Raw genomic sequence first — 27535 nt, 5'->3', positions numbered from 1 at the left:
GCAGGGGCCATGTCCAGTCCTGAAGCGATTGAGCGTGGACCCGTCTCCTTGGGAGGTTGGTGCCAGGGACCTGTTGGTTGGGGTCTGGCACCAGATGTTTGTTTGGGACCTCCTTGGACTCCCATTCCATTTTCCAAGACAATTGGATGGTGAAGTCAGCTGGTGGGATGTTCTTCCAAATTGGTCGTCTAGATGGAAGTCGAGCAGTGGGTGGGTTGTAGATGTCTGCATGGATTGGTAAATGGGGAGAGTCTTTGACCTTTTTGATAGGACAGGAAGCCAGGGGAGTGGTGTTGAGCAGATAGTCCCAGTTATGGTCCTCATGGTCGCATTGAGCTGGGTGTCCACATGGTGTGTATGGGGTGACCTGGACCAGACAGGGGCACAATATTCAGCTGCAGAGTATGCAAGGGCCAGTGCTGAGGTAGATAACATCAATCGAGTGTTGGGAGGCGAGGACTTCGACGAGGCTTCACTTGGCTGCAGACAGGCCTTCAACATTTAGTTGTAGTATTTGAAGGGCAGGTCCCACCGCGAGGTGCTCTTGAGGCTGTTTGCTGTCGGCTTTGGGACTGTGACTAGGATTCTGTGACTTGGCTCTCAGACGTCGTCTCTTAGAATTTAGTCTGCTGGTAGGATCATTTGCTTCCCCGGGCAAGCCCGGGTACTGACGTTGCCCCCTACTATCTACTATTCACCGGGCTTAATCCTAGATTTTATTCTTCTGTTTCTTCCGTGTTTTTTTCGGTCGACTACTCCTCTCAAAGTTTTGGTCTCACATACACTAAAAAAGTATAAAATCGACCACCTCGGCCATGACAAGTGTGCTATGACGTTTCTAAGGGTTTCGGCAAAAGGTTTTCAAATTATTTGGCAAAAACACGGCAAAAAAATACCCCCAATGTTACCCTATGGAGAAGCTAGAGTGGATGACATCATCGCTAGAGTGCAGAGGGAGAGAAAATATTGTCCCAAAAAGAAGAATTGGAAACTGCACTCGAGGCCGCAAATGCTGCTCTACAGAAATAATTTATACATAGAAACGTAGGAAAATGTGTCTTCTCCCTCACATTGGTGTGGTAAAGCTGTCAGAGTTATAGTTTGGGCGTAGGACCACAGATCATCCACCAACACCACCCACAACCATGCTAAAAAGGCGGAAAATTTTCTGGAGGAAAGCAGAGGTACCAGTTTCTTCTGTTCGCATGTAAAAACAATTTCTTTATTTTTCTTCTCAAAACACATATGTAGACGTTCAGGATGAACTCAGGATGCTCAAAGTGAAGTCGGATCATTATAGGAGCTACGGTTTGGTCAAAAATGCTTTCTGTTCAAGGGGAACTTTTTGCTGTTTTTTGCTCTGTCAGTGGCTTCACAGGAGCAGTTGATCTCTGATTGGTGCCCCCACCCTAACCCCCAAACACACACACACACACACACACACACACACATACACACACAAACTGAAAACTGTCAGTTTAAACTAACAGACGAGTTTTAGACTACTTTCAAACGGACAGACACACACGGACAAACAAACACACACACACCTGTTTTATTATCTAACAGGACTTCCTCCTCTTTTACATTTTGAAAACAATTCAAATTGTAATCTAATAATGTTTGGGTGAGAGTCACAGGTCAGAGTCAAGCACACTCAAAATGTCTTTAGAATTGTTGTAGTTAGGGCCTCGGGGCAATCGCACCGAGCACTGGTCCCTACAGCTATATCTGTAGGGACCAGTGCTGCACTACTGTTATACTGTGGATTTCTTCTTATTCCTCTTCCGGACGCAATTTCGTCCCGCTACTAGTCCTACAACTCGAAGAGTTGCAGGACAAATTATATATCAAAACGTGCGGTTTGATCGGGATCGGTGTGCTATTACTTTTCTCTACGGAATATGAATTTTTCGCGACGTAAGTCGCGAAAAACTGCCCAAAATTTTGCATTGAAATGAATGGGACGGCCGAAAGAAAATGAGCAAAAAAGAACATTAATTGAAGATTTTCAGACGTCTACTTCTCCGGCAAAATTTCACCTAGAGACTCCATTTAAACTTCTAATTTATACATAGAAACGTAGGAAAATTTGTCCTCTCACTCACAATCCTCTGGTAAAGCTGTCAGAGTTATAGTTTTGGCGCAGGACGCACAGATGCACAAACAAAACGCACCAACTGCCTCATTGGCTCCCATATTAAAAACGCAGGAAGATTTCATAAAAAAGTAGATGTAAGTGTTTTTTTAAATCGCTCTAACAAAGCTATTTTTTCATTTTTCTTAAAAAAAAATATATGTAGACGTTGAGGAAGAACTCAGGACGCTCAAAGTGAAGTCGGATCAATGATAGGTATTATGGTTTTGCCAAAAATGCTTTCTGTTCGAGGCCAGAATTTTCAGTTTGTCCACCTCTGTCTGCGGAACTGTCTCCAACAGCAGTTAATTTCAGTTGATTGCTCTGCTCTTATTGGTCGACTCCACCTGGCCACCTCGTTGCTTAGCTACCAAAGCCTCCCCCCTCCCCCCTCCCTCCTCCAACACAGACATTCTAACTGATAACTGTCAGTTTACTCTAAGTGAACAGACTTCATATAACATGAGACCTTATAACTTGACCATACATTGTCCAATCTTCCTCAAACTTGCCAAGCATGATGATGGTTCATGACTGACCACTTATACATAACAATATTTCATAAATTCCCGCCCTTTTTGATTAGCCACGCCCCCTTTCATAACCAATGAACCGTTTGTCCTAGAAACTTGTATAAGGTGTCAGATTACTCGGCATAGAGTCCCTGTTTAACTGGTGATTGATTACCCCGCCCCTTTTTATTAGCCACGCCCCCTTTTACTAACTAGTGAACCGTTTGTCCTAGAGACTTGTACGAAGTGTCAGTGCACTCAGCAGAAAGTCCCTGTTTAATCCCTGCCCCTTTTGATAAGCCACGAGAGTCACGGTCCAGAGGCCAGAGGCAAGCACACAATCAAAATTTCTTTAGAAATTTTCTAGTTCCGTTGATTGCTCTGCTCTGATTGGTCGAACCCAACGCTTTGATGTTTTGATGTGATTACAGTTACAGATACACGCACACACACACACACACACACACACACACACACACACAGACACACACACTGGTCATTTAATGTAATATCAGTTAAAGATACACGCACGCACACACACACACACACACTGGTCATTTAATGTAATATCAGTTAAAGATACACGCACGCACACACACACTGGTCATTTAATGTAATAACAGTTAAAGATACACGCACGCACACACACACACTGGTCATTTAATGTAATAACAGTTAAAGATACACGCACGCACACACACACTGGTCATTTAATGTAATATCAGTTAAAGATACACGCACGCACACACACAATGGTCATTTAATGTAATATCAGTTAAAGATACACGCACACACACACACACACACTGGTCATTTAATGTAATATCAGTTAAAGATACACGCACGCACACACACACACACACTGGTCATTTAATGTAATATCAGTTAAAGATACACGCACGCACACACACACTGGTCATTTAATGTAATATCAGTTAAAGATACACGCACGCACACACACACACTGGTCATTTAATGTAATATCAGTTAAAGATACACGCACACACACACACACTGGTCATTTAATGTAATATCAGTTAAAGATACACGCACACACACACACACTGGTCATTTAATGTAATATCAGTTAAAGATACACGCACGCACACACACACTGGTCATTTAATGTAATATCAGTTAAAGATACACGCACGCACACACACACTGGTCATTTAATGTAATATCAGTTAAAGATACACGCACACACACACACACTGGTCATTTAATGTAATATCAGTTAAAGATACACGCACGCACACACACACACTGGTCATTTAATGTAATATCAGTTAAAGATACACGCAAACACACACACACACTGGTCATTTAATGTAATATCAGTTAAAGATACACGCACACACACACACACACTGGTCATTTAATGTAATATCAGTTAAAGATACACGCACGCACACACACACACTGGTCATTTAATGTAATATCAGTTAAAGATACACGCAAACACACACACACACTGGTCATTTAATGTAATATCAGTTGAAGATACACGCACGCACACACACACACTGGTCATTTAATGTAATATCAGTTAAAGATACACGCACACACACACACAATGGTCATTTAATGTAATATCAGTTAAAGATACACGCACACACACACACACACACACACTGGTCATTTAATGTAAAAACAGTTAAAGTTTCACACACACACATTTTGAGGTTAAAGGGCATAGGTTGCTGTATAAATAAATACTTGAAGAGGAATAGTATCATAACATTACTAGTATTAATTGTTTGAAATCTCTGAAGAATCTCATCATAGTGTACACACACCGGCAGTAGCCCCCGTGGCCCTTTCAAAATTTCCCCCAGAGGAAATGTTCTAGTTACTATTAAAATGTTACATTTTCCACCCAGGCAGGACTTCTTTCAGGCTTGTTGCTGTGTGCCTGGTGCTGCTGTGTGTTCTCCTCCTGGCCGGCATCATAGGCACTGGACTCCACTGTAAGAAATGAACATTTATTTTCTCTAAGATCACAATATTTGCACTCCAGTCACCAGCATCATGTCAACAATTATTTTTAATGTCCTGAGCATTTAAATGAACACTGGTTATGGATGAGAACAGTTTATTCTCCCTTGCAGGCAGATTTAAACTGCAGACCCTCAGCAGGAGCTGGGCTGAAAACAGAAGCCAAACTTTGGCTGAATTCAGTGAGTTTAGACTTTGACTTGTATGCATCTGACTGAAGCAGTTTGTGTGTGTTTGCAGTGGGCGTTTTCACACGTTTACTTCCTGAATTGCTTGCAGATCACTTCTGTAAGGATGGCTGCAAGTCATTCAACAACAGTTTTTATTACATTTCTTCTGAGATGAAGAGCTGGGAGGACAGCAGACAGGACTGCAGAGACAGAGGGGCAGATCTAGTCATTGTAACCAACGAAGAAGAGCAGGTAAAAGAAAAGAAGTTAAAGATTTTCTTCTCTGACATCCTTATTCATCAGTTGGGTTAATACTGTACAAAGCCCCACTGATATAATATAAGATTTTCCTTTATTTATATTTTTTTAGTGTTACAGCAGCAAAGTGGATAGCAAGATAGAGAGCTTCAATAAAAATAACAATAAATAGTAAACAAGCAATATCAACAAGAAATATATAAGAAAGATATTAACATATATCTATATATATATTTGTTCAGTAAATTATTATATGTATGGATTCAAAACCTGAGAATATAAACCAAAAGTCTGCAAATATATGTTTACTAAAACTTTAGAATATATATAGACACCTGAGAATATATATTAAAACCTTCTGTTAAAACCTTTAAGATATATTATCTGCTTTTTATATATATATATATATATATATATATATATATATATATATATATATATATATATATATATATATACTAACAACCCACATTGTAACTTTTTTTCTTTACATTGCAGGTATTCATTAATTCCTTCAACGAGAGATTCTGGATCGGTCTGACTGACAGAGAAGAAGAGGGAACATGGAGATGGGTAGATGGTTCAGTTCTGAACAGCTCAGGGTAAGACTTTTATTTCTTTAATGCTATTTTCTGCATCATCTGCTGCAATAATTCCAGATTTGTCTGTTTTTGAACAGGTTTTGGTATCGAGGACAGCCCAGCGAAGGTATAAATACGGGGACATACCCTACGAGGAATGAGGATTGTGTCCATCTGTTTTGGTCTGTTGATGTAGGGCTGAACCGTTGGAGTGATGATGGCTGTAATGTCTTGAAACCCTGGATCTGTGAAAAACCTATGGATGTCTAATGTCATTTGTAAATATTCTGTGATAAGCACCAAAAAAATTGCTCTTTACCCTTTTTTTTTATAAAACACTTTTTTGAAACACACAAACATTCTCCTCCCTCTAGCAGCCGTAGATTCTGCCCTACAAAGTCTAACTGCAGTAACTACTTTTTTGGTCAAAATTGAGTTATAACTAAAAATGAACTCCATAATGTCTGTTTTATCATGTGACAAAGTTTTAGATTTCAATTTTGCTTTATTTCAGAGGAATAATGATATAAAAACATTTGTGCAATTCTCACATCACTATTTACATTTGCACAACAGTTAATGCATTTCTCAAAACAATTAGTACAAACTGCAAAACCTAGTTGATAACCTGCAGAAGCGTGTCACTTGCTCTAAATGGAAAGCTCATTCCTCAAAAGCAAGTATTCATGTCAATGAAAGTGTCAGTGACATCAAGATGAAAAGTCCTGACACCATGTTTAACACAGCTGATTAATGCAGAAAAGTTGCTAACTTTTGAACGTGCACCTTATGGGGACCAGTCACGTAAACAAAAGAAACTTGGTACATATATGTATCATGGGGAGACGCACCAAAAAGCCTCTTGGACCCATGCCCTAAACCCAACAGGAAGTCGGCCATCTTGGGTCAAACTTCAGTTTTTTGTATTTTTTGGCGATTTTCAAGCTCCGAACTGTGACGAACTGCTCCTACAGCTTTAACCCGATCGACTTCAGAGTTGGTCAAAATCATCTTAAGAATTTTGTGATTTTAAAACTGGTTCGCAATTTCATTTTTTATTAAATTATATGGGCGTGGCATGGCGGCGAAGAATGGTGTTTTCGCCACATGACAGGAAGTTGCTCTAACTTCAGCATACATTGTCCAATCTGCCTCAAAATTACTCATGCATGATGAGAATCCAGGCCTGAACATAGCCGTTCATCAATATTGACATATTGTCATCACCCAGGATAACAACGCTCCAGTGCCAGGTGTTTGTGGAAATGGCGTGCATGGACCCGTTCAATGCTGCTTGCAGCTTTAATTATTTTTTAAACTGTCATTTCTGCCAAATTTTGAATATTTAATATGTCCCTTGCTTATGTATATATTTTTTAAAATCTGACATTGCATTTATTTTGTCCGTTAAGGAGACACTGTCTTACAAAGCTTGAAAATAAAAATTCCAAATGGATTTTGAGTTATGTCATGATTATTATTGCCTGAATAAAATAAGAAAATGCATTTTATCTGCATATTGGGAGGATTTTTGTCATTAAAAAGTCAAGAAATTCCACAAATTAACTTTGAATAAGACATACCTGTCAAGTGGAAACCATCCAGGTGACAGCTCATGAATCTGACTGAGAGAATGCAGAAGTGTGTAAAGCTGTAATAAAAAAATATAATATTTATACTTGGTTGGGGCTATTTGACTTGAACTACTGGAAATGGACTTTTCCATCATATTCTAATTTATTGAGATACATATATATGTCCATTGGTGAAACTGTTGGTCCACTTTGGTCCAAGGGGAAAGACCTTAAAAAATATTGTACATATTTCATGTAATGTAATGTTTATGAGACATTCGATCTGAATAACTTTAATTATAGACAGATTTCCATGTAGTGCAACAACATGTCCCTGCTCTGGTGCAGTATATTGAAAGAGAGAATTCTTCCAACTGAACATGTCCTTATCTTTGCTAACTCATTACCTTACTTGGCCCTGTTACCTGCTCACCTGTTTGGAATGCTATCACACAATTTAATTGTATGTTATGAGCAATTATAAACCAATACAGTGAGACAAGTAGGAGCCTGCTCCACCTCCTTACAACCATGCTACAAAACCAAATAATTGCTGCAAGAAAAAAAAGAAAATACACAGCGACTGTCTGTGGTGATGTGAGTCCAGAAGATGAAAGATTTGTAAATTGTGTTGTAGAAGATTAGAGGATGACATGAGAGCACTTTTTCACTCCTGTCCCGTCTTACTCCTACAAATAAAACTCCTCTCCCCCATGCCTCATCCTGTTCACAGGTTAGAACCCCAAATTTCTTCTCTAACCCTATAAAGCCTGAACCATGAAATAATTGCCAGAAAATTCAATTTTTGTAAAAACTGAGTGCTTATTAACCTGCTGACGAATTTTAAGAAATAAATAAATTGCATATATGAATTCTAATTTGTATCATATTTGATACATCAGGTCTTTTTGTGCATTTTGTTGCTCACAGTTTGTTTTTCTCGAACTAACAAAAACATATAAACCCTAACATATTTAACCTATTAAGACTTTGACTTTTCCTTTTTCCTCAAACATGCAAAATACATATTTTTTCCATATAACACAACATCATACATCTGCAGATATGACGTTTTTTAATGCAGCAATGACTGATCCATTCGTGGAACCTGCATATCATTTTTGCTACATCCGGTATTTTTGTGCAATTTGTTGCTCAGTTTGTTTATCTTCAACACATGTATACATCAGGTTTTTGATGATGTAGAGGTCTCAAAAATAACTGTATCTAATATGATACACTTGGCTTTATAGGGCTAAAGGACTCAAAACATGGAAAACACTTTGGCCAAGGTTCCCATTAGCCACGGGATTTCTGAAAAAATGTAAGCCTCCATGCCAGATTAATAAAATGAATGCTTAATGTGCTTTCTCTGTGGCAGTCAGTGGTGGAAAAAGTATTCAGATCTCTTACTTAAGTAAAGGTACTAATACTACACTGTTAAATTACTATACTACAAGTAAAAGTCCTGCATTCAAAACTTACTGAAGTAAAAGTACAAAAGTGTCAGCATCAAAATATACTTAAAGTATCAAAAGTAAAAGTACTCGTTATGCAGAATGGACCCACTAAGATTGTTTTACACTGCAAATTATTTGTTTTTTTACCAAGATAAAAAAACAACAATTTAGATTTAGAAGTGTTAGATAATTTATCTTGTTTTTAGAGTTAATTTCTTTCTTTAAGTGTTCAGAATGCTTATTTTTTTAGATTCAACAATCTTCATTCAAGAAATCGTGTCAAGTGAAAGTATCTATCCATGCAGCAAGATAATTTCCCTCAGATTTAGTGTTTTTTTTCTTGTTTGTAGACACACCTTTTTTCAGTGTATATATTCTAAATATATTATTAGATTATTTGTATTGATGCAATTATGTAAGCAGTGTTTTAATTTTCTCATTTTAACAACTTGATATACTGTTATGAGGTTTAATTTAAAGAAACGTCTAATCACTTTAAATGTATCATGTTTTTTATGTTAAATCTCGACCTGTAATTTAACTAAAGCTGTCAGATAAATGTAATGAAGTAGAAGTTTAAAATTACATATAATGGAAATACTCGAGTAAAGAACCTTAAAATTGGCTATTAAACGTCTCTTTTATGTCTTTTTTTTTTTTTTGTGGACATTTTGTGCATCTTTTTGTGTAATTTGTATCTATTTGTAGCAGTTTTGTGCCCCTTTGTTGTCTTTTTATGTATTGTTTTTGGCAGTTTTCAGCATCTTTACAATTAATATCTCTTTCTAGTTGTTTTATGTCCCTGAATAGACATTTGCATATTTTTGGTAGTTTTGTGGAGTTTTTTTTTCTTCTTTTCTTGTATTTTTTGTCTCTATGTAGTCATTTTATGTCTAAATTTATCATGTTTTTTTATGTTAAATCTCGACCTGAAAAGTAACTCAAGCTGGCAGATAAATGTTGTGGAGTAGAAGTATAAAGTTACATAAAATGGGAATGAAAACTTTTATAGGATGTGTCATTGATGACATATCACATCATCATATCCCCTCATATTAAACCTCTAAAGTATAAAGTGAGTGTGGAGGAACAGTTTGTGCTATAGAGTCTGTCCACTAGATGGCAGAGCAGACACAGTCACATATCTAGATATCTATGGTCACACAGAGACTGGATCTGTTAAATAAAACCATGTTATCAGGAATAAAATGCTCTTTAAATCAGCTGATGTGTGAGAAATGTATACACCTCTCTGTGAAAACCTTCAGAATTTATTTTTGTTTATTTATTTGCTATTATTTATTTGTCTATTCATCTTTCTTTAATCTAGCTTTTTTTTAAACTTTTACTTTTGGTTTTTATTTTATTTTATCTTACCTTACTTTATTTTTATTTATTTGCTATTATGTATTAGTATATATATATATATATATATATATATATATATATATATATATATATTGATGATCTACTTTTTAATTATTATTTTTTAATATTTCTTAATTATTATTTTTATCTTTTTAATCTAGCTTTTTTACTTTTTATTGTTATTATTTATATATTATCATGCTCTACTTTTAATTATTTATTCTTATTTTCATCTTTTTATCTAGCTTTTTTAAAACTTTTTATTGTTGTTATTATTCACTTTTGTTTTTTATTGTATTTTATCTTATCTGACCTTACTTTATTTTTATTTACTTGATCTAATTAATTTTTTTGCTTGTCTGACATCATATATTTTATTTTGTATTTTATTTATTTATTTATTTGCTATTATTATGTCATTAAAATTCAACCTTTTTTATTGACTTGTTGAACCTACAACGACATCCACCTGTCTTTGTTTTTATGTTTTATTATTATATATTTATTTATTTCTATGCTGCCAGTGACGTCCATAAGAAAACGTCATTATGCGTCACTGTTTCCATTTCCGCTCCTTGTTGCCGCCTGAACACTGCGCATGCGCCTCCGCGAGTGTTTGTATTTTAATAATAATGATAATGTTGCTTTGATGATAGAAAGCTTTTCCCTCAATCTGATTATTATCATTATCATTATTATTATTATATCTAACGCGATGAGCTCACAGGCAGCGCACTGCGCATGCGTGCTGTGGAGCATCAGAATCAGAGATGATAGAAAAGACAAGAGAGTTAAACCGTTAGCTTCCGGCTTCGCTTTAATGTCGCCAGGCAGACAGGAAATAATAATAATAATAATCATAATAATATAATAATAATAATAATAATAACAATTATATTATAATAATTCAATAATGATAATAATAAAAAATAATAATGATGTAATAATTATAATAATAATATGATATTTTTTTTCACAATTTTTCAAATGCTATTATATTTATTTTCTCTATTTAAAAAAAAATGCAGCCTTAACCTAATGAGAGGAAAACATTATTATTATCATTATTATCATTCTTCTTCTTATTATTATTATTATTATTATTGGCATTATGTTTTTATATATGTATAGTTGATTGTACACAAGTATACTTCAATGTTTAGTGACAATAAATATTTTTGAATTGTACTTTGTGTAATTTAATAGTCAGTTGCAGATCTGGACAACTATTAGGCTACTTCATTATATATACACACACACACACACACACACATATATATATATATATTAATCTCTCTGATAGATACTTTGAGTATATTTTGTTGTGAATACTTATTGCCAGGCTACTTACACATTTGAATAATTTGAAAGTTTTATTTTTAATTTAATAAAATCATATCAGTGATTATTTTTTTCCCAATTCAGATATTATATTAAAATTCTCCTTTATTTTAATGTATTTTATTTTCTCTCTGTCTAAACTTCTAATTGGCGTGCATTGGGAGCACAGTTGTACGCATGCGCAGCTTGTTAGTTGACTGAACCATCTTGGTGTGTTGTTGACTCTCTGCAGCAGCTGGTGGAGAGCAGCTGATTGGTTCTTCTTGTTCCTGGCTAGTTGTTCCTAAAGATGTTTAGATCTCAGCTGGTCCTGGATCCAGGGTCCTTCGGGGGTCTGTAACGTCCTGCCGGACCCTGATACCCCCTGCAGGGGTCTGTAACATGCCTGTGAGGGGTCAGGTCCTGCTGCGTCCTGTCTCTTAGCTCTCCTCTCCTTCTTCTCCTGGTTTCCTCTGTAGCATCACACCTCCACCGACCAGCAGCGATGTACGAGGAGGGGGACGAGGTGCAGGAGGACGGCGGGTCCCGGAGCCGGGAGGAGTGGACCCTCCTCTTCTGGACCTCCCTGGCCGTCATCGTGCCGGTCATCATCACCCTGTGGTGCAGCGCGCAGCGCTCCAAGCGGAAAACGCACATGAAGGATTTCTTCCGCAAGAGCAAGCACGGCTGGCACTACACGGACCTGTTCTCCAAGCCCACCTACTGCTGCGTCTGCTCGCAGCACATCCTGCAGGGGGCTTTCTGCGACTGCTGCGGGGTCTGCGCAGACGAGCAGTGCCTGCGCAGGGCCGACCGCAGCCTGGCCTGCAAGGAGATCCTGGGCCCCTGCAGCCCGGACGGGGCCATGGAGCACCGCTGGGTCCGCGGGAACGTCCCCCTGGCCTCCTACTGCGCAGTGTGCAAGCAGCAGTGCGGGACGCAGCCCAAACTCTGCGACTTCAGGTAGAAGAGAGGGGGGTCTGGGGTCTTTATAGTGATCCGGATCATTTGGATCAGACCACCAAGAAGAGTCCTTACTGGTTTCTGAACTAACTGGTGTCCGTTCTGGTGTGTTTTCTGCCTCATTTAGCAGATTCGTCACATATTTAATAAACATATAACTGGTTATAACTGATTTCCAGATTGCATCTCCATCTACTGTGGATAATAGTGTTGTATAAGTTAACAATACATCACAGACACCTATAAATAAAAAGAAAGCATGAAAATATAATGTTTGCAAGATCGGTCAGAGCTGGATTCGAACTCACTACAACAATTTGTAATTGTTCATGAACCATCACCTCTACAGGCATGGAAAAAATATTACACCACCTTGTTTTCTTCCATTTCTAGATATATCTAGATATCAGCTGTTAAATTGAACTCTTATCAGCTATTTTTGTTGTTATTATTATATTTGTCCAAACAAATGTAGAAATGGGAGAAAACACCACTTATACCTTTTATAATTCAGACAAATTTAGCGCCATTTTGACATTTGATTTGCATTTGAACACATATATCACTTAAATTTCAATAAGTTTCTGTAGCCAGTTACATTTACAGCTGTAAAATCCCTTGTTAACTCTAACTGGCTTGAAGAACCACTCTGATACACAAAGCAGATAGAAAATGCTGATAAAAACCTATTTTATTTTATTTTATTTATTTTTAAACCAATTCACACAACACACCAGCAGTTCATCACAACTAGCAGCAAAAAATCCCTTGTAACTCTAACTGGTTGAAGAACCACTCTGCTACATAAAGCAGATAGAAAATGATGATTAAAAACCTCAGCATAGATATTAAAAAAGGACAGCTGTTGACATTTTAATGTCAGCTGCAACAGGTGGAGTCGTGGCAGACACAATGGATATATTTTTATATCAATATATCTTTTATATTGATATATATATCGCCCAGCCCTACCATAAATCGACTCAGCGATTCTCAATACACTGCAAAAAAAAAAGAGAGCAACAAAGTGCATCGAGTCTTCGCTCAATGTTTTAACACACACACACACACACTTACTGCAAATTATCTGCTGAACTACCAAGCAGAACAGTTTTGGGGTAAAATTATGTCAAATTGACGGACAAATCAGTTTATAATGTCTGAAAGTTGTGATAAAAACTGTTTATTCTGCACCAGTGTATTGATAATCTATATAATGTGATATTCCTGTGTTGATATTTTGTCCCACCCCTATTTTGCACATGGAATTTATTTATTTATCTATTTATTTAATTAGGACAATGCACATTAATCAATATATCAGCAAAAATATCAATATAAATATGCCGGGGTTAGCACAGTTGCTAAATTATCTTCCGTTGTCCTAAGGCAGGAACAAAAAACACACAGACGTTATAAAATGACAAATAGATAAAACATGTAGAAATCTTACACGTAAAATAAATCCAGATTCACATCAAGGTTAAAAGTTCATACATAGAATAGAAAAGACAAAGAGCAACTTCTTCGGCTGTCAGGCCATGATGGCGTGCAACAACATCCTTTTAATCTGTTTTCATTTCCTCTAATGGCCTGCTGCTCTCAGCCTGCATCATCTCTATTATCACATCCACCACTGGTCTAATCCTGATGGTGAAGCTGCTCAGAGGTCAGAGGTCAGAGGTCAGACCACTAGAGATGGAACCATATCAACAGTTCATATCACGGTTATTGTGACTAAAATTATCACGGTGTTGTTAAATGTGTTCAAAATGTTCAAAAAGTACTCAACACACACTGAAATCACTCAACCAAGTTTTATTTTTTTAAAAGAATACTTTTCTTTACATTCACTGCTCAAGAACAGATCTACAACACTACCATTTTAAACAAAGTATTGTGGCAGAAACATTAAAATAATACCATAAATAGTTAAAAAAAAATAAATGTGAAAATTGTGCAAGATGGCACCTTGTGGTCATAAGAGGTAACTGCACTTTAGGCATGTAGATAAATATACTTGTTGTAACTTAGAAAGGTATAAATCTAATGTGCATACACTAACATATTAAATAACATATGTGCTAACAGGCTAACAGTTAGCTCTGTAGCAGTACAGTGTGTATGTGCTAACAGGCTAACAGTTAGCTCTGTAGCAGTACAGTGTGTATGTGCTAACAGGCTAACAGTTAGCTCTGTAGCAGTACAGTGTGTATGTGCTAACAGGCTAACAGTTAGCTCTGTAGCAGTACAGTGTGTATGTGCTAAAAGGCTAACAGTTAGCTCTGTAGCAGTACAGTGTGTATGTGCTAACAAGCTAACAGTTAGCTCTGTAGCATTACAGTGTGTATGTGCTAACAGGCTAACAGTTAGCTCTGTAGCAGTACAGTGTGTATGTGCTAAATGGGTAACAGTTAGCTCTGTAGCAGTACAGTGTGTATGTGCTAACAGGCTAACAGTTAGCTCTGTAGCAGTACAGTGTGTATGTGCTAACAGGCTAACAGTTAGCTCTGTAGCAGTACAGTGTGTATGTGCTAACAGGCTAACAGTTAGCTCTGTAGCAGTACAGTGTGTATGTGCTGCAGCAGTATGTGTTCACTGAGCGACCTTTGTTTGTTTACAACAAGCACCGGACACTTTGTGTACAGTTAGTGATGCCGGTTTGTTTACACTGTTGTTGTGCTGCTGCTGAACAGTGAGGAAACGAAACGACGTGACTGTCTCTGAAAGAGGGCGGAGACAGAGAGCAACTCTGAGAAAACCTACTTGCGACCAGGTCAGGTTGTCAGGGAGTCAGTTACCACGGCAACTCAGCCAGAGTTTCCCTCATTTCAGAAATGAGCAGTATCACCGTGAGTTTTTGGGTAATCAGTTGTGGTAATTGATCATGGTTTTAACTATAATTAAAATTTGAAACGGTAGTACTAACCGTCAGGAGTTTCACCGCGGTTTACCGTCATACCGGTAATCGTTACATCCGTAGCTGCGAGTACAGATTCAAGTTCTTGCTTCCTTCAACAGGAATTTTTCATGCTTTTGCGTATTTTCCTGCCTCTCTAACTGGTGTGTGTGCTCTCAGGTGTGTGTGGTGTCAGAACACGGTGCACGATGACTGCATGGACAGCCTGATGGTGAAGGACCGCTGTGAGCTGGGCGAGTTCCACAGCCTCATCATCCCCCCCCACTACCTCTACCGCGTCAACAAGCTGCGGCGCCGCCAGCCCGACGAGTACAGCAAGGTGCTGCAGACACAGCGTGTTAACTGAGGCTTTGTGGGTCCCAGAGCTGTTTGAAGCAGTGTTAATGTGTGTGTGTGTGTGTGTTTGTGTAGCTGGCAGCTTCCTGTGGCAGCAGCTGGACTCCAGTCTTGGTCCTGGCCAACACTCGCAGCGGTAACAACATGGGGGAGGCTCTGCTGGGAGAATTTCGCACCCTTCTGAATCCTGTACAGGTCAGACTGCAGATAGTTGAATGACGATCGTCATTTTAAATTCCCTTTAGTTAGAATAGAATAGAATAGAATGCCTTTATTTTATTTTATTTGTTTTATTTATCTCTCTACCCCTTGAGGTCAGACAGGCTACATCACTAGCCTCTTTTTAAATCCCTACTGAAAACTTTCTTTTATCGCAAAGCCTTTTTAACTACTTAATCTCTTGGTTGTTGTTTTCTCACCCAGCTCGTGCCACTTTCTATGTTTTGACATTTGTGATTCCAACTTGTCTGCATTGCACTTTACTTTGCTTTGTTGTTTTATTGTAGTTTTTTCTGTCTTCCACTATGTTTTTATTTCTTGCCTGTAAAGCACTTTGTAACTTTGGTAAGAAAAGTGCTATACGAATAAAGTTTATTATTATTGTTATTATTATTATTATCTAGGATATTTTAATATTTCTTTTCCGCATTTCAATTCCAATGTTTAATATTCTCAAGATTTAAAAATTCATTGCTGTGGAAAAGAATGAACTTATTATGCTCTAATATGATGATAAAACTAAAACGACATTGATACAACGATACTATCGTTTATCGTGATAGTTTCTGGGAAAATATATCATCCTAAAAACTGTGTTATGTAGATAAACAGAAAGAAGGAGAGAACGCTTCATTTCATGACTCACACACTTTGAGCACACAGCTCTTTAACGCTGGGTGGTGCAACGCCAAAACAATTCCCCAGAGGAACAAAAGGCTGCATTGACAATCACCATAGGAACTTTTTTACAGACAGAAAATAATTTTTGGGGGGGAAGTTCACAACACAAAAAGTTTCGTTTAGGGAAAACAAATAAACAAAATTAAATTAAATTAAAAAATTGACTCTGGCTAACAGGGATGTCTTTCTACTTGGCTTTAGAAAAAATAAGCTACACCTCGAAAAACAAGCTTGACAAGTTTTGGAAAATCTGGAAGGTTTTCTGTAATTTCCTTGAGAAAAATGATATTGAAGTAGATGGCTGGAATGATGAGCTGAACTGAAGATTTATTTATCTTTATCTTTTTATCTTTTTATTTTATCTTGATTTAGCATACACATTTAGAGCTTTACGGACATGTATATGTATCTGTGTGTGTGTATAGATATAAGTATGTATATATTTATTTACTTATTTTTTCATTTATTTATTTTGTGGTTATAAAGCCCCCCCCCCCCCCTTTTTTTCTCTCTCTCTCTCTTTCTTTCCCCAGTTATTTATTTATTATTTTTATTTATTTATTTATTTTTTATCATAATTATTGCTATCATTATTGTTATTATTTTTTTCTTGTATGTGCCTTCTTGTTCTATGTTGTTCACCGTTTGTAAATTAACAAAATGTGCAATAAACATATGTTTAAAAAAAAAAAAAAAAAAAATTGACTCTGCTACACTTTGTCTCTCCTCTCCTGCAGGTGTTCGACCTGTCGGAGCTGACTCCCTCTAAAGCGCTCCAGCTGTGCACCCTGCTGCCCCCCGGCAGCGTCCGGGTGCTGGTGTGTGGGGGGGACGGCACCGTGGGCTGGGTGCTGGACGCCATCGACACCATGAAGCTGAAGGTGAGCTGAGACTGTCTCTGATAGGGTCGTCACCATACTAAAATGTTCAACTGGATACCGATACTCAGGAAAATATTCGATACTCGATACCACAAGGATAAAAACAAAGACCCCAAAATTTAACAGAAATATTTTTATTAACAAGAAAAATGCAACATGTAAAAATTAACAGAACCACAGGTTAAATATTTATAATAAAAAACAGTTGTGCAAAAAGATGACAAGCTTCAGGTCTGAGGTAGTGCAAAAAATAAATAAATACAATAAACAATAACAATTAGAACAATATTTAGAGGTTGTATGCTGTGCACAATATTAGGAAAGCTTGATAAGTCGACTTTTCTTTGCTTCATTCTGGGACTTCAAGAGAGAAAATAACACGTTTCAGTCACCAACATTAATGTAAAATTATTAACTCTTAATGCTTATGTATACTGACACTGTGTCAATTAACATAATATGGGCATACTACGTGCCTGATTTATTTATTTACGTTGTTTATAATCATTAACATGACGTCAGCATTTAATTGCTAGCTGCGGCTAACCGCTAATAATAACACGGCAACATTAATGCTACAATAACATCAGTAATAGGTCAGTTTGGGGTATCGATACTTTTGAAAATGAGTATCGTATCCGGATACAAGGTTTTAGTATCGATACTTTTTTGAGTGTCGATACTTTTGACAACCCTAGTCTCTGAGCTACCAGACTCTCTTCTCTGTGCCCAGTTCATAACACTCAAAGTCCTTGCTGAATGCTTATCTGAGCCCAGTTACATTACTCCCAGTCCAGTTGGACTGGAAGGAAGGAAGTTTGATTTCAGGCTGAGTTTCAATAATTATCCCTCTTGCAAATGAAGTATTCTCTCCTGTTCCAGGGCCAGGACCTGTTTATTCCCAGAGTGACCATCCTGCCCCTGGGGACAGGAAATGACCTGTCCAACACTCTGGGCTGGGGGGCCGGCTACGCTGGAGAGATCCCTGTGGAACAGGTTCTCCGTAACATCCTGGATGCTGAGGTGGTTAAAATGGACAGGTGAGACAGTTCCACAGCAGGACATGAAATCATCAGCTTAGAAATGTTTCTGTTTGATTAGTGTAGAGGCTAAAGTTCCCTTCTTGAGTTCGGTAAGTATTTCTTAACATATACGTATATTTAACCACTCTATGACGGAAAGAACGAGTCTCTACCAAGGTTATGTTTGGATAGGTTAGGTTTTGGATTTTTCATTAGTTTTAGTTTTAATTTCGTTGTGAATTTTTGTTTTCAAATTCAGTTAGTTTTAATTAGTTTTTATTTTTTGGAAAATGCTTAGTTTTAGTTTAGTTTTATTGTAATGGGGTATTTGTTGGGTGCCAGATTCAATAAGGTCACAATAAATGTTTCCTTTATTTCCTTTGTCTGATCCATCTCAGCCCCAATACGTTTATTAAGTCATAAAACCAGATAGATGAAATAGATGCTCCCACGTCATAGCTCTGTACTACAGCGCACGCTCTATTCTACCAATGCAATGAATGTACACTAACCATATTCTAAACTAAAATACAAATCTATACAATACAATTAAACATCACTAGAGTAAACAATCACTAAATATGAATCCTAATAGAATATCTAAATCTGAGACCAAATGACAAAGAATGGAAAATGGCATCAACAATTAGTCTTAAGAAGTACGAGTTCTCCAGTCTAGAAGCTGTGGAAGATCTTCTGCTGTGTCAGAAGCTTAAAGGGATAGTTAGTGATTTTCAACATGATGTTGTAGTTGTATGAAATACTGACCAGTGGTGTAGTTGATGCAAAGCTGTCAGCTTACTCTCTGAGCTCCAGAGTTCTGTCTGGTTCTGATCGTAGAATAGATAGTTCTGGGTCACCAAACTACAAGGTTTTACTCCACAAAACTACATGTAAATTATAGACCCTTTTACTGTTGGTGCACAATGATGACGTAGAACGTATGCACGTGTATTCTGTCAACAAAAGTGTTGTTCTCCAGTCGTTCTGACTGACAAAGAAGCTTTTATAAGCATTTACAAACTGTTCCCAGCATCAACATGTCTGGTTGTTGCGTATACAGTTGTACGAATCGCTATTCCAAAACTGGACTAAAGTTTAATATGATTCAGACAGGACCATAACCATTTCAGAGCAACTACCGCGTCTGTAGCTGCAGGAGGTTAAACATGTGGACTGTGTGACTGCTTCCTGGTCGGCTGCCAGACCGTAGCCGGTCAACACAGGGAGAATCCGTCTCCTGGAGCCCAATTGTATTCTCACCTGCTTCGGGTTAACCCCCTTCACTTTTTACAGCAGTGCTTGTGTTTTATTTGCAGGTGAAGCGTCATTGGGGACATTTTCTATTTAAGATAATGATTTTGGTTATTATCTAAAACCATGTTAAATGTCTAGATATCATCTAATTTTGGTCATTTTGTGTCTTTTTTTTTTTTTTTTTTTTTTTTTTACATTTTTACATCTTTTTTTTGGTCAATTTGTTTCTTGTTCGATAATTTTGTGTCATTTTTTGGGTCAATTTGTGTCTTTTTTGATCATTTTTACATCTATTTTGGGTTATTTTGTGTCTTTTTTTTATTATTTTTACATCTATTTTTGGTCATTTTGTGTCTTTTTTGATCATTTTACATCTTTTTTTGTCAATTTGTTTCTTGTTCGATAATTTTGTGTCATTTTTTTGGTCATTTTTTGTCTTTTTTTAGTCATTTTTACATCTGCAGTCATGGAAACATTCTTGATAATAACCAAAATCATCATCAAGAAAACCATGTTAAATGTCTAGATATCAGCTCTTAAATTAAACTTTTATCAGCTAGTTTTGTTGTTATCATTATATTTGTCCAAATAAATGTACATTTAGTTGTCCCAGGTATTAAAATGAACAAGAATGACTGTATTTCTGTAACACACTGCCCACAAAATTGCAAAATTTTGCAAAAAAAATCTTGTTAGACTCAATATGTTTACATTTAACTACCTAGAATTGTATGTCTGTTCCTCTGTACTAGTAATTTTTTAGATCCTAATTTTTGTGTCTAATTTCCTACAAATGAATGTTTCAGATGGAAAGTGCAGGTGGCTTCAAAAGGCCTCTACTTCCGTAAACCAAAGGTGAGCTTGACGTCTCTTTTTTCATTCTTTTTTTGAGTATGTCATGTTCTCTTACAGCAGTAGATATAAAGATATTCTGCTCGGCCCCTCAGGTTCTGTCCATGAACAACTACTTCTCTGTGGGGCCCGACGCTCTGATGGCGCTCAACTTCCACACACACCGCGAGAAAACGCCGTCCTTCTTCTCCAGCCGCATCATCAACAAGGTCAGAGAGTCTGAATCCAAACATAAATCATGTGCAAATGTGAGTTTGAATTAGTTTATTGATACAAAAGTATTGCATATGAATATGCTTGCTGATTATCAGAAAGATCAGAGAGTCAGTACACAACACTTGAAAAAAACAAATTATTGCTTTAATCTGACTAGAACTGGAGTCAGTTCTAGTCAGTTAGTCTAGTCTGACTAATGTTGGAGTTCTACAACTGATTAGGACACCCAGATAATGTGATTGGAATTGGATTTTCGCTGGTATGTATGACAAGACAACGCATGCAACAAGAAAGCCGGTCGAATTAGCCGGTCGCACTTTAGCCGGGCGCCTTAGCCGGTCGCATTAGCCTGTTGAATATTAGCAGGTCACATTAGCCGCTTGTACATTAGCCGGTCGCATTAGCCAGTTGCACACTAGCCGCTCGCATTGGCCAGTTGCATTAGCTGGTTGCGCATTAGCTGGTCACATTAGCTGGTTGCATTAGCCGGTTGCAAATTAGCCAGTAGCATTGGCCAGTTGCATTAGCCTGACACATTAGCCGGTTGCATTAGCTGGTTGCATTAGCCGGTTTCAAATTAGCCCGTAGCATTGGTCTGCTGCATTAGCTGGTCACATTAGCCGGTTGCACATTAGCCGGTTGCATTAGCCGGTTGCACATTAGCCGGTTGCATTCACCAGTTGCACATTAGCCGGTTGCACATTAGCCGGTTACACATTAGTCGGTTGCACATTAGCCAGTCGCACATTAGCTGGTTGCACATAAGCTGGTTGCACATTAGCCGGTCGCATTAGCCGATTGCACATTAGCCGGTCTCATTAGCCGGTTGCATTAGCCGGTTGCACATTAGCCGGTCGCATTAGCCGGTTGCACATTAGCCGGTCACATTAGCCAGTTGCACTAGCCGGTCACATTAGCTGGTCGCACATTAGCTGGTCGCACATTAGCTGGTTGCACATAAGCTGGTTGCACATAAGCTGGTTGCACATTAGCCGGTCGCATTAGCCGATTGCACATTAGCCGGTCGCATTAGCTGATTGCACATTAGCCGGTCGCATTAGCCGGTTGCACATTAGCCGGTCGCATTAGCCGGTTGCACATTAGCCGGTCACATTAGCCAGTTGCACTAGCCGGTCACATTAGCCGGTCGCAAATTAGCCGGTTGCACATTAGCTGGTCAGTAGCGACGGCACAAAGTGTTGAACTGAGGTCAACAGAAAGGCGCCATATTAACCTGCTGAAACGACACATATCTCCACCCAGTGTTGAGGAGGAGGACACGTTCCTGTCAGTTATTTGATTTTCTCAGTTGCATGTAAACTGGGACAAGGATATAAGTGTTTAAGCATAGCTCGATTAAACTGTGCATGTAAACCCACTAACTGTTTAATATTAATTCCTACTTTTCTTTTCTCTCTGTTTTGTCTCCAGACTGTGTATTTCCTGTATGGTACCAAAGATTGTTTAGTGCAGGAATGTAAGGATCTGGATAAGAGGATTGAGGTCAGTAACCTGATTCATGTGATCAACCTGATGTTAATTTTGTCTCAGTTCTAAAAGAAAATCATGTTTTCACTATTTGTGATATTCATGTCTGAAGATGACTGATCTGGAGGATCTCTGTCTTTCAACAAACGGTCACAACAAATGTGACTTTCTTCTCCTTTGACCTGGTTGCTTCAGCATGACTAAAATAAACACCAGTCATAAAAATAGTTTTATATTTTTAGTTTTTAGATCCTGTCTGTGCCTGCTTGGATGAGGACATTTCTTACTTTTCGGGCATTCACTGATGATGTTAATCTTTTCTCTACAGTGCTTTATTGTGAATTAAATATCTAATATCTGTGTTTGTGTAGGATTTAACAAACAACAAAAAACAACAAGAAATTTGTCATTTTTAGAGCAGAAGATCTAAAAATGTGGAGCAAAGGTGCATGTGGTCGTCATATGTGCAGAGTAGTTTTATTATTAGTATTATCATCCCTGGAAAACCCAATTCTACAGGTACAAAAATTTGAATATTGTGAAAAAGTTAAATATTTTTTGTCAATTATTTCAGAAAGTGAAACTCGTATATCATATAGATTCATTACACACAGAGTGAAATATTTCAAGCCTGTTTTTCTTGTAATTTTGATGATTCTGGCTTAGAGATAATGAAAACACTAAACTCAGTGTCATCTTTGTGTAGTTTCTGTGAGCATGTTGTCGGTGCAGAAAACTGTTTCAGCAAGTCAACACCCGCTGTGTTTGTGCATGTGTGTGTGTTTGTGTGTGTGTGTGTGTGTGTGTGTGTGTGTGTGTGTGTGTGTGTTCCTCCCACAGTTGGAGCTGGATGGAGAGAGGGTGGCGCTGCCCAGTCTGGAGGGAATCATCGTCTGTAACATTGGTTACTGGGGCGGAGGCTGCAGACTCTGGGAGGGTATGGGGGACGAACCCTGCCCCCCCACACGGTGAGACCTGCACCGACATTCATTCATTGGCTCAGTTGGTAGAGCGGATCATCTTCTGATCGGAGGGTTGGAGGTTCGATCCCCGACCATGGCTGCTACATGTCCAAGTATCCTTGAGCAAGATACTGAACCCCAGATAGCTCCTGATGCTGCGTTCATCGGTGTGTGAATGAATTCCCAATGGTGGCAGGTGGCACCGTTTAGGGTAGCCTCTGCCACCAGTATGAATGTGTGTGAATGAGCATAGTGTGTAGTGTAAATATATATAATATATATATAAGTGCACCCCATTTACCATTTTTACCATTTACCATAATAGGGCTGGGCGATATATATCCATATAAAAAAATATATCGATATATTTTTATACCACAAAAATGCCCGTCTAATTAATGCCATGTTCAGGCATTTTTAGGTTGTCCCTAGATGTTTTTATTATTAATCTCCTCCTTTAGCTGTTTTCTTTAATGCACTTCATTACCTGGGTCTTTTTATCTACTGCTGATTTTAACGTGTCTGATTTTTCTCTTAGTCTTTTGTTTATTTTGTTTCTGGTTTCTGTAGCACTTTGAGATTTCTTTATGAAAAGTGCTTTACAAATAAAATGTATTATTATTATTATTATTATTATTATTATTATTACATTGCTGCTGCAGTGTTTGTGTCCGGTGCTGCAGGTTGCCATGGTGACTGAGTGTCTCTGTCCCTGCAGGCTGGACGACGGTCTGCTGGAGGTGGTGGGTGTGTTCGGCTCCTTCCACTGCGCTCAGATCCAGGTGAAGCTGGCCAATCCTGTACGGCTGGGACAGGCCCACACTGTCAGGGTGAGGCCCACACACACACACACACACACACACACACACACACACACACACACACACACACACACACACACACACACACACACTAAGTGGGTATGGAGAAACATAATGAGGGGGTTGAATTAGTTTTCCTGCGATTTGCCTCATCACTCAATCTCATTTTCTCCACTAATCTGATTAAAAGCTCCTGTATGTGCTCATATCCGTTGCCTGTTTCCACATCGGCTCGTTCTGCTCTGTGCTGGTAACCTTAAACCCTTCAGGAACAATGCAGCAGAGTGTGTCTATGACAACCACAGGAAACACAACATGGAAAAATAATTTGAATACAATTTGAATGCCCTACATAGTTATGTTCAAGGTTATATCAAAAACATGAACGTGGAGACTATTTATTAGGGCCACGGGGCAATCGCACAAGCACTGGACCCTACAGCAATAGCTGTAGGGTCCAGTGCTCGGGACAAAGCGGCGTAAGTCGCGAAAAACTGCCCAAAATTTTGCATTGAAGTGAATGAGACAGCCGAAAAAAAATGAGAGAAAAAGAACAATAATTGGAGATTTTCAAACGTCTACTTCTCCGGCATAATTTCACCTAGAGACTCCATTTAAACTTTAAACAGTAGACACAAGTCTTGTGTATCGGTGTATCAATCCACGTTTCGATAGGTCATATAGTTTTTTATCAATCCCTGTTCAATGACCATGATCATTTTTGGAGAAATTCTGAGATTATAATGGGTGTGTATTGCACGGAATGTTCGTGTCACAGTGTGTGACATCATCGCCAGAGTGTAGAGGGAGAGAAGAAACTGTCAAAAAATAAATTTGAAAACTGCGCTCTAGGCCGCAAATTCCACTCTACAGAAATAATTTATACATAGAAACGTAGGAAAATTAGTCTTCTCCCTCACAATCCTCTGGTAAAGCTGTCAGAGTTATAGTTTGGGCGTAGGACGCACAGATGATCCACCAACACCACCAACAGCCTCATTGGCTCCCATATTAAAAACGCAGGAAGATTTCTGAAAAAGGGAGATGGAACAGTTTTTTTTAGATCGCTCTAACAAAGCTATTTTTAAATTTTTCTTAAAAAAAACATAGATAGACCCCTGTACTACAGTGATGTACTATGTTTAATTTTATGCCCTATTTCTGATGCAATTTGACAGTGTTTTACTGTAATTTCTACAAACATTTTTTACAGTGTAGGCTATAACGGGATATGACTTTTGGTCCGTATCGCCCAGCCCTAGAACACATCCTCCACTAGATCCGTCTCATATCCAGGTCTTGGTTGTGGTCTTTCCTCTGCAGCTGGTTCTCAAGAGCTCCAAGATGCCGATGCAGGTGGACGGGGAGCCGTGGGCCCAGGGCCCCTGCACCGTCACCATCACCCACAAGACCCAGGTCCTGATGCTGTACCACAGCTCCGAGCAGACGGACGACGACGAGGACGAGTCCAGCGCCTCGGAGACGGAGAGCCCCACCCCCCAAGACTCCCCCAGACCCCCGGGGCCCGCCTCCGCCCGGGCATGACCCCGCCCCCACGTCACGTGATCTCAAGTCTTACTTTGTCTTCTTTTCTGCACTGCAACAAAAAAAGTGTTTAAAAGTGTCTAAAAACCAGATAAAAACAGTAAATCTGAGGGAAATGATCTTGCTGCATGGACAGATAATTTACCTTGACCAGATTTCTTAAATTAAGATTATTAAATCTAGAAATAAACATGTTGAACACTTAAAATAGGAAATTAACTCTTAAGATAAATTAGCAGTTCATCGCTGCTTGCAGCTTTAATTTATCTTGTTTTAAGAGTTAATTTCTTATTTTGAGTTGCTTATTTCTATTTATAATAAGGATTTTTGTTATTGTTATCACTATATTTGTCCAAACAAATGTACCTTTAGTTGTACCAGACATTAAAATGCATTGAAGAAAACGACAACTAATTGAACAAAAAAAGACTTAAAATTACCAAAATAGACGTAAAATTACCAATAAAAAGAGACAAAATGAACAAGAAAAGACATAAAATGACCATAAAAGACACAAAATGACCAAAAAAGATGTATAATAACTAATAAAAAGACACAAAATGAACACAGACACAATTGCTAGAAGTAAGTATTTTTGGACTTATTATAAGAAACCATTGTTTTTTCCAGTTCCTAGATATTATTTACTTATTTAAAGAATTCTTACAAAGAAAAAATTACTTACTGCCCTGGCAGATAATTTGACTTATTTCGAGCATGTATTTGCTTAATTCTAGTTAATTTCTTATTTTAAGTGCTCAACATGCTTATTTCTAGATTTAATAATCTTAATTTAAGAAATCTTGTCAAGGTAAATTATCTGTCCATGCAGCAAGATCATTTCCCTCAGATTTACTGTTTTATCTGGTTTTTAGACCTTTTTTTTTTGCAGTTTGTGCAGCCCAGTTTCCATTAATCATCATTTGTAACGGCACTTTGTCCTCCTCTTGAGATCCTTATCATTGACCATCCTTTATCCTTTATATAAGGTGTTATAATTTCCCTTTGTTATCATTTTATATGTTTTCAGAAAGCTCACGGGGGTTTGTATGGTTAGTTTTTGGTTAGAACGGGCTGGTGTCGTTTGTTTTCGGTCTTTTATCTCCCTGAATATTGTAACCGGAGCTCAGGCAGTTAAAGAGGTGAATGTTTTGGAGAAATCTTGCTGTTTATTTGCACTGATCCCTTGTGCCATAGACGTCTATTCTGCCCTATAAAAGTCTAACTGCAGTAACTACAATGAGTCATAACTAAAAATAAGCTCCTCGATGTCTGTTTGATCTTGTGACAAAGTTTTAGATTTCAATTTTGCTTTCATTCAAAGAAATAATGACATAAAAAACACAAAATCCAACTCAAAACAAGCTTAACATGGTCTGCTTTGGATATATGGATATATATACTACTTTAAACATAAAAATAATAGAAATCATACGTTTATTTGAAAGGGAAATTATTATCTAGATAGTGATGAAGTAAAAAAAAGTGAGAAAAAATGATATTAAGACCAAAATATAACATTTCTTTACAATATTAAAATACATTTGTGTAAAATACACAAATCTTTGAAAAGAGTTGTTTAACACTTTTAAATACATTTATAACAAAATCAATTTGGAAATGTTTATTCACTGAAAACAAAAATATAAAAGCTGAAAGAAGACAACAACATTACTATTAGAACCTTTTACAGCAAAACCGAAGTGCAGTAACTACGTTTTTGGGGTCAAAGGTCAAATAAATCATGATTTTTGAGCATAATTTCATCATCAATACATGTAGAAATAATTGTCATATCACTTTTCCACATATAACTAATTTGGATGGTTAGTTAAAAAACTATAAAAACAACTTTAAAGCAGTTTTTCTCAGTTTAACCCTTCATTAGTTACTGCAGTTAGACTCTGTAGGACAGTATAGTTACTCTACTGTATTTATGATATTGTATTTACAACTGAATGGTCACTGTAGACCAGCTCGTATTAGTGAGTTAT

At 37.8% G+C, this 27535-nt stretch overlaps 2 protein-coding genes across 2 annotated transcripts; both read left to right on the top strand.

Moving 5' to 3' along the window:
• Positions 1-4531: 4531 nt before the first annotated feature.
• LOC131979572 (CD209 antigen-like) lies at positions 4532-7099 on the top strand. Its single transcript, XM_059343610.1, has 6 exons — positions 4532-4619; positions 4761-4829; positions 4927-5069; positions 5574-5677; positions 5755-5783; positions 5853-7099. Exons 3-6 carry the CDS (start codon positions 4989-4991, stop codon positions 5924-5926), a joined length of 288 nt encoding a protein of 95 aa, XP_059199593.1. The 5' UTR covers positions 4532-4619; positions 4761-4829; positions 4927-4988; the 3' UTR covers positions 5927-7099.
• Positions 7100-11622: 4523 nt separating this feature from the next.
• Positions 11623-25708, top strand: dgke (diacylglycerol kinase, epsilon). Its single transcript, XM_059343502.1, has 11 exons — positions 11623-12341; positions 15421-15580; positions 15673-15792; positions 17235-17378; positions 18261-18418; positions 20464-20512; positions 20605-20718; positions 22157-22228; positions 23054-23181; positions 23894-24005; positions 25320-25708. The coding sequence occupies exons 1-11, from the start codon at positions 11884-11886 to the stop codon at positions 25539-25541; spliced, it is 1737 nt and encodes a 578-aa protein (XP_059199485.1). The 5' UTR covers positions 11623-11883; the 3' UTR covers positions 25542-25708.
• The last annotated feature ends 1827 nt before the right edge of the window (positions 25709-27535 follow it).

This window comes from Centropristis striata, chromosome 1 (genome assembly GCF_030273125.1).
Source record: "Centropristis striata isolate RG_2023a ecotype Rhode Island chromosome 1, C.striata_1.0, whole genome shotgun sequence".
Taxonomy (NCBI): domain Eukaryota; kingdom Metazoa; phylum Chordata; class Actinopteri; order Perciformes; family Serranidae; genus Centropristis; species Centropristis striata.
The sequence above is the reverse complement of the archived record's forward strand: the minus strand, read 5'-3'. Positions and strand labels throughout refer to the sequence as shown.

What these genes read in the sequence shown, in the direction of transcription:
- LOC131979572 (XM_059343610.1), top strand. Translation starts at nt 4,989, where the DNA reads ATGAAGAGCTGGGAGGACAGCAGACAGGACTGCAGAGACAGAGGGGCA. An exon ending in TAACCAACGAAGAAGAGCAG is followed by an intron (nt 5,070 to 5,573) that starts GTAAAAGAAAAG and finishes TTTACATTGCAG; the next exon opens with GTATTCATTAATTCCTTCAA. An exon ending in TCAGTTCTGAACAGCTCAGG is followed by an intron (nt 5,678 to 5,754) that starts GTAAGACTTTTA and finishes GTTTTTGAACAG; the next exon opens with GTTTTGGTATCGAGGACAGC.
- dgke (XM_059343502.1), top strand. Translation starts at nt 11,884, where the DNA reads ATGTACGAGGAGGGGGACGAGGTGCAGGAGGACGGCGGGTCCCGGAGC. An exon ending in CCCTTCTGAATCCTGTACAG is followed by an intron (nt 15,793 to 17,234) that starts GTCAGACTGCAG and finishes CCTCTCCTGCAG; the next exon opens with GTGTTCGACCTGTCGGAGCT. An exon ending in TCTACTTCCGTAAACCAAAG is followed by an intron (nt 20,513 to 20,604) that starts GTGAGCTTGACG and finishes TCGGCCCCTCAG; the next exon opens with GTTCTGTCCATGAACAACTA.